The sequence below is a fragment of the Acomys russatus genome, chromosome X, assembly GCF_903995435.1.
Source record: "Acomys russatus chromosome X, mAcoRus1.1, whole genome shotgun sequence".
NCBI lineage: Eukaryota > Metazoa > Chordata > Mammalia > Rodentia > Muridae > Acomys > Acomys russatus.
Window position 1 is genome coordinate 24,175,185 of NC_067169.1, and position 7,232 is coordinate 24,182,416.

Genomic DNA, 7,232 nt, shown 5'->3' on the forward strand with positions numbered 1-7,232 from the left:
GAGGTAGGCTGAGTGTTGCCAGGATTTAACCTGTCTCATTGTCAGTGAATCCTTAAAATAATTTTTAAAAAATTTAATGCCATAATCTATATGTCTCTAAGGTTTTTGAAGACCAGTTGGTAATATAAAACGCTAGTTTGTTTTTATCACAAGAATGAGCAACTTAGACAGAAGAGATAGATACAATTGCATGCACAGATAAGGTAAAATAGTTGAATTTATATGTTTAAAAAGGAATGAGTGATCGTACTTCAAAGGATTTAATAAAGGAAAAGAAATCCTCCACTGGTGTGAACAGTCTATTGAGGTTTATTTCAGATATGTTCCAGTGGACTACCAAGAATAATCTTCAAAGAGTCCCAATAAGTTACATTGGTTATTTGATGGATGACTTTAATAACAAAATACTTTTAAGACTTCACTCTGACATTGCATGTGTGCTCATTGGAACCTTCGTATTTCTCAGGAATTGTTACCTAGCCCTAGTTGTCATGGAAACATAAGAATGTGTACAGTATCTCATTTCTCTTAAGGTTGGCAGTTGGTAACATTTGGTCTTCCTAGAAGAGAAATAAACAGGTAAGTATTTTGTTTTCCATGTGACCTTCATTACTTACTTTCACTATCCTTTGACAGAGAATGTCAAAGAAGGATTCTGACATACAGGTTAGATTACTTTTGGACATCTTTTTCATTTAAGTACATTCTGCTGAAGATCCTAAGGGCCAGAAAGCCCTGTCTGTGAATATTAAGCCTGTATTGAACACATCTGTGTTACTCATTGACGTACATTTGAATTAGCCACTCTGTGTTATTTCCCTATGTATACAATGAGGCTAATAATTGTGTGGGTAACATGTGGGTGTCACTAATATCCTGAAGTAGGTTTGAACTAGAGCTATGAATTTAAAGGCTTCTGGGAGCCCAAGAGTCAGCAAGGCTTTTTTCTAAGCAGGAGCATGTGCCAAACAGAACCTCTTCCACTTAGGTGCTTCATCTCTTCGTGTGAATTCTTCTTTGATCAACGTTTCCAGTGACCTAGAAGAAGATTGGTGATATTGGCATCTTCAAAATGGATGGCCCCACCTCAAACAATAAAAGGTAAAAACTTGAAATATGACACATGGAGTCTTTCTACTTGGTTCTGTACAGAAAGGTTGTATCTACCAATAAGTTGCAGGAAAGTGCAGCACCACATCCTGTCAGGATAGCTCATTTGTCTGGCATGAAACCATTCTGCAACCTTCTTTAATTTTTGCCTCAAATCATACTGGCCCTTCAGTCCACTGCCTCAGACCTGCCTTGGCAAGAATGAGATCATTGATATCCAATCCACCATCAACTGCATAGCCATCTTGACATAATCTCTCAGGCAAAATCTAGTAAATTCACCCCTTTAAGACGCACATTCCACAGAAGACTCTGGAACATTGGGTAGTCGGTAGTAATGGCTGCAAACAAGGAGATCCCTTTTGGAGGCGCCTCAGCTTTCCGTGCATCTAATGGCAATGGTATTATCCACAAGCTTAGGTGACTGATGATAATCACCTTCATCTTTTCTGCTATGTGGCTTATAAAGACATCCCACCACATTTTTCTCCCTTTTGTTGTTGCTCCATTCAAACATTTGCAATTACAGCAGATCCAAATATGTTGCTTTATAATATTAGTGTGAAATGTGAGTATGGTGTCTAACATAATATTGGTTTACCCAAATACTTCAGCACACTTTATCTGTTGCACCCAAATGAAGTCAATTTTTGCAATGTGAAATATTGAATAAATAGCATATGCAAAATTCACATAGTCATGATTACTCATCATTTTACACACATATATTATATTTCTGTGATCATGGCCTCTGAACATTGCACCTCACATGGAGTAGGCAGCCATCACTGTATGCCCAAGTTTTAACCCTATTTGATTACAAAAAGAAATTTAACTTTGTGGTAATGGTACTTTTATTTTTGAAACATTACTATATCTTTCTAAAGAAATGATCACTCTTTAGGAAATATGAAAGTAATTATGACGGTATTTTCTCCATTATCCTTGGTATACTGAACTTTCATTTTTGTTGATTGTTTATATTCATATATTTGCAGATATTTAAAGAAGTCAGGTATGTATTTATTTGACATAAATGGCATACAATATTTTTGGTTTTGCTTCTTCCTTCTAAAGGATTATATACATTTCAAAATACTATGGAAAGATCATACAATAATCCACTACAAGAATGTGAGCATTCATCTTCATGACTTACTAAAACTATACATAATTGTGCAGTTTTGTAAGGAAAGACCCAGCAAGCATCATCACCAATGATACTACAAACTTTCTCCCTCTCCATCTCCCTCTCCCTCTGACACACTCTCTGTCTCTGTCACTGTCTCTGTCTCTGTCTCTGTCTCTGTCTCTGTCTGTCTGTCTCTCTCTCTCTCTCATTAATAAGGTTATTTACTTCACATCCTGGTCATAATTGAATCCCTCATCACCCTCAAGTCCCTTCCATTTTCTTTACCTCTTAAAAAATTGGAGCCCCACTTCTAATTCACTATAGCTCATCAAGTTGCATTAATACTGAGTATGTCTTCTTTCCCTGCGGCCTGGCAAGGCAGTCTCACCAGGGGAAAGTCATCAAAAAGCTAACAGAGAATGGATAAAGAAACTGTGGTACACTTACATAAAGGAACACTACTAAGCTATTAAAAACAAGGAAATCCTGAAATTTGTAAGCAAATGGATGGAACTACCAATGCTCATCTTAAGTGAAATAACCCAGACCCCAAAAGACACACATGGTATATACTCACTTATAAGTGGATATTAGCCCTACATAGATGTCCTCTGAGACCTTCCGTTCAGTGGGGATCAGGACAGGTGCTGGGACTTGCTGCTGGACTCTGGGTGGAGCACTGAGAGTGGTATGGAAATGGGGGAAATGGAAGGACCCATAGGGTTGAGGAGCGCCACAAGAAGACAATTATGGCTGAAGATCCGGACCCACGGGGGCCTGCACACAATGATGCACCAAAAAGGACAATGCATGCAGTAAACCTATACCCCTTCTTTAGACCTAGCAAATGGACAGCTCATTCTGCACAGTTGTATGGAGATCCAGGACTGCGTTTGACATTAACTCTGGTGCTCTCCGTTTGATCACTTCACCTTGGTGGGGAGGCTGGGTGGCACAAAGATAAATGGGAAGCAGACAATGAAAATAAGACCTTATAGGTTGTGTCATATGGGGGAGGGGGTAGGTCTGCTTCTGTCAGAGGTCTAGGGGAGAGGAATAGGGGAGAAGAGGTATGGAGGATGGGATGGGAAAGAAACATGCCATGGGTTAACAATCCGGATGTAATCTGAATAAATTATAATAAATTTAAAAAGCTGGGAGAGACAGTCCCCATGCCCCTTGCTAGAAGATCCACATGAAGCCTGAGCTCCTCATTGGCTACATCTTTGTAGGTGGCCTAGGTTCAGTTTATGCATGGTCCTTGGGTGATGCTTCAATCTCAGAAAGCCCTTCTCGGCTCTGGTTAGTTGGCTCTGTTGGTCTCCTTGGGGAGCTCCTGTCTCCTCCAGACCCTCTTTTCCTTACCCCCCACTTCCTCACTATAATACTTAAACAATACCCAAAATTTGGCTGTGAGTCTCAACATCTGTTTTGAAGCACTGCTAGGTGAAGCCTCTTAGAGGACATCTCAGGTATGCTCCAGTCTGTAAGTGTAGCAGAGTATCATTAATAATGCCTGGGGTAGGATTGGTGAAGATCTTTTCCCAATCTGTAGATTGTTGTTTCATTCTATTGACAGTGGGTTTTTTTTTTTTTTGCCTTACATTAGCTTTTCATTTTCATGCAGCCCCATTTATTAATTGTAGATCTTAGAGTCTGAGCTGTTCAGGAACTTGTCTCCTGTGCAAAGGAGTTCAAGACTCTTTTCCACTTTCTCTTCTAATAGATTTAGTGTATCTGGAATTATGTTGAAGTCTGTAATCCAATTGAACTTGAGTTTTCTTCAGGGTGAAAACTATGGATCTATATGCATTTTCTGCACATAGATATCCAGTCAGACTTGAATCCAGTTTCCATTGTATGGTTTTGGCTCCTTTGTCAAAGACTGGGTGGCCGTAGAAGTTTGGATTCATGTTTGGGTCTTCAATTTTATTCCATTGATCAATCAGTCTTGAAGTCAGGGATGGAGATACCTCTAGTAAGTTATTTTATTGCCTAAGATTGTCCTGGCTATTGTGATTTATACTGTTTTTCCATATGAAGTTTATAATTGTTCTTTCAAGGTCTGTAAAGAATGTTATTGTTATTATTGATGGTGATAGAATCTGTAGATTGCTTTTGGAAAGGTTGTCATTTTTAGTATGTAATTCTACCTATGCGCAAGCATGAGTGATTATGCCATCTTCTGATATCTTCTCCAGTTTTTTCTTCATAGACTTGTAGTTCTTGTCATACAGGACTTTTGCTTGCTTGGTTAGATTTATATCAAGATACTTTACATTTTTTTTTTTTTTTTTTTGGCTATTGTGAAGGGTGTACTTTCCTGAATTTCTTTCTCAGCTCCTTTGTTATCTGAGTACAGGAGGGCTACTCATTTTTTAAGTAATCTTGTATCCAGCCACTTTGCTGAATGTGTTTATCAGCTGCAAGTGTTCTCTAGAGTTATCTTGGTAGTCGCTTATTTATACTATTATATCATTTGTGAATAGTGACATTTTGAAGTTTTCTCTCCAATTTATATCCCCTTGATCTACTTTAGTTGTCATATTGTTCTAGCTAAAACTTCAAGTACTGTATTGAAGAGATGGGGCAAGAGTGGGCAGGCATTTCTTGTCCCTGATTTTAGTGGGACTAATTTCAGTTTCTCTCCCTTTATTTTGATATTGCCTTTGTGTGTGTGTGTGTGTGTGTGTGTGTGTGTGTGTGTGTGTGTGTGTGTGTGTTTGTGTGTATTTTAGTATGTTTAGGTATGGGCCTTGTATCCCTAATCTCTCCAAGACTTTCATCATGATGTAGTATTGTATTTTGGCAAAGGGTTTTTAAGCAACTAAAGAAATGATCATGTGGGGTTTTTGCTCATATGGTTTATTACATTGATGGATTTTCATATGTTGAATGATCCCTGCATCCCTGGGATAAAGCCTACTTGGTAACGGAGGATCATGTATTTGGATTGAAAATACTTTATTAAGTATTTTTGCATCAATGTTCATGAGTTACATTCTCTTTCTTTGTTGAGTCTTTCTGTTCTTTATGTATCAGGGTGACTGTTGCTTCTGAGAATGAGTTTGGTAATGTTCTTTCTGTTTCTACTTTGTGGAATATTTTGAGGAGTGTTGGTATCAGTTCTTCTTTGAATGCCTGGTAGAATTCTTGCTAAAACCATCTGGCCACATGCTTTTTTCCGTTGGGCAGCTTTTGAGGATTGCTTCTGTTTCCTTAGGGGTGACAGGATGCTTTAATATGCTTGCCTGATCTTCATTAACTTTGGTATAAATGAAATATTCATAGAAAATCACCCACTTCTTTTAGATTTTCCAATATTGTGGAATATAGGCGTTTGAAGTGATTTTTTAAAATTTCCTCTGAGTTTGTGGTTATGTTCCCCTTTTCTTCTCTGATTTTATTAATTTGGATACTCCCCATGTGCTTTTCTGTTGGTTTGGCTGAGAGTTTATCTATCTTGTTGATTTTCTCAAAGAACAAGCTTTTGGTCTCATCGATTCTTTGTATTGTTCTATTTGTTTCAAATTTATTGTTTTCAGTCTTGAGATTGATGTCCTCTACTCCTCCTTGGTGTGTTTGCTTCTTTTTTCTCTAGAGCTTTCAGGCGTGCTGTTAAGTTGCTATTGTGTGATCGCTCCAATTATTTTGTGAAGGCATTGGTGCTATGAACTTTCCTATAAATCACTGCTTTCATTGAGTCCCATACATTTCAAGTATTCAAATTCATAACCAACGAAGAGTAACACTGCAGCAATGGAAGAACTTGAAGCTCACTATGAAATTGTTGTTCAAAGTATCCTACAATCTACTCTTGCGACAATCACAGATCTCAAGGCTTCTTATACATACTTAACTAGCTGGTAGAAGCCTAATATGTATATAAAACCATTTAAATTAAATGTTGAGACAGTAGGGACCGGTGTGAGTATACTTAGTACTCTGTAAACCACGACACATTCTGCGTTCCACCCTTATTTTGTGTTCCCAGCTTTATGTTATACTTGTTCTATCTCATCTTCAGATTTGCCTGGATGAAGGAGTGGATCTTCAGACTGGCTGGCTTCCTCTTCAGCGTCTTATCTTCAGGATGTGGAATAATCGTTGCAAGCAGCAAATACTGGCGCCTCTGGGAATTCGACAATGAGAAAGTTCGGCTTGTGTACATCGGACTCTGGGAAGCTTATTACTATCAGGAATTTAACATCTCCAACACTGTGACCAGAATTCTGGTGCACACCCCTATTAACTCAGATTGGACCATGTCAGCTGAATTTCGATGTGCCCAGATTCTGATATTTCTGGCAATGCTGATAAAACCTCTTGTTGTGATTCTTAACGCAATAGCCATTAGGATCAGCAGTAGCAAAGACCCAGTCCCTAAGAGTCCAATACTGTTCTACAAGTGCTCAATCTTCTTTCTGGTTCTCAGCAGCCTCTGCACCATTATTTCAGTGACCTTGAACCACATAGTAGATCTCTATGGCAAAACCACCCTTGACTTTCCACACACCTTCCCAGTTAACAAAGTAGACCTGATAAAGAAACACAGAACCCTCATGGTCCCATTAGGATTCCTGACAGCCACCTTGTCACTGCTCGGTGTGATTATGCTTCTTTTTGAGATCAGGTCATTGAAAGCACGGTATAACGTGAATGCCAATCCTCCTTCCAAACCGGTCGACCAAGGGCCCGAAATAAGAGTATTGGTGTTCGCAAGTTGTGGCAGGAGACTCAATGGCTAAATTTCTATGCTGACATGATAACTCCTGTAGTTATCTTCTCATTTCAAATAAAATATCACTTTGATTTTGAGGCTGTGTTTGAATCTCCTATCTTCCAGTACCCATTGATTGTGTTTCCTCTTTAAAGCTCTTCACATCCTAAACTCGGCTAGACAAGACGATGCGCTCAGATAGTACTAAATTTGTAAGGCAAACAAAAAGTCAAAGGTCCAAACCAAAGGTGTGAGTTTGGTTGTTAAAGG

General features: G+C 38.7%; 1 protein-coding gene across 1 annotated transcript; it reads left to right on the plus strand.

The window, feature by feature from the left end:
- Positions 1-1,447: 1,447 nt before the first annotated feature.
- LOC127184805 (uncharacterized) lies at positions 1,448-6,990 on the plus strand. The gene is made up of 2 exons (XM_051141195.1): positions 1,448-1,530; positions 6,270-6,990. Exons 1-2 carry the CDS (start codon positions 1,448-1,450, stop codon positions 6,988-6,990), a joined length of 804 nt encoding a protein of 267 aa, XP_050997152.1.
- The last annotated feature ends 242 nt before the right edge of the window (positions 6,991-7,232 follow it).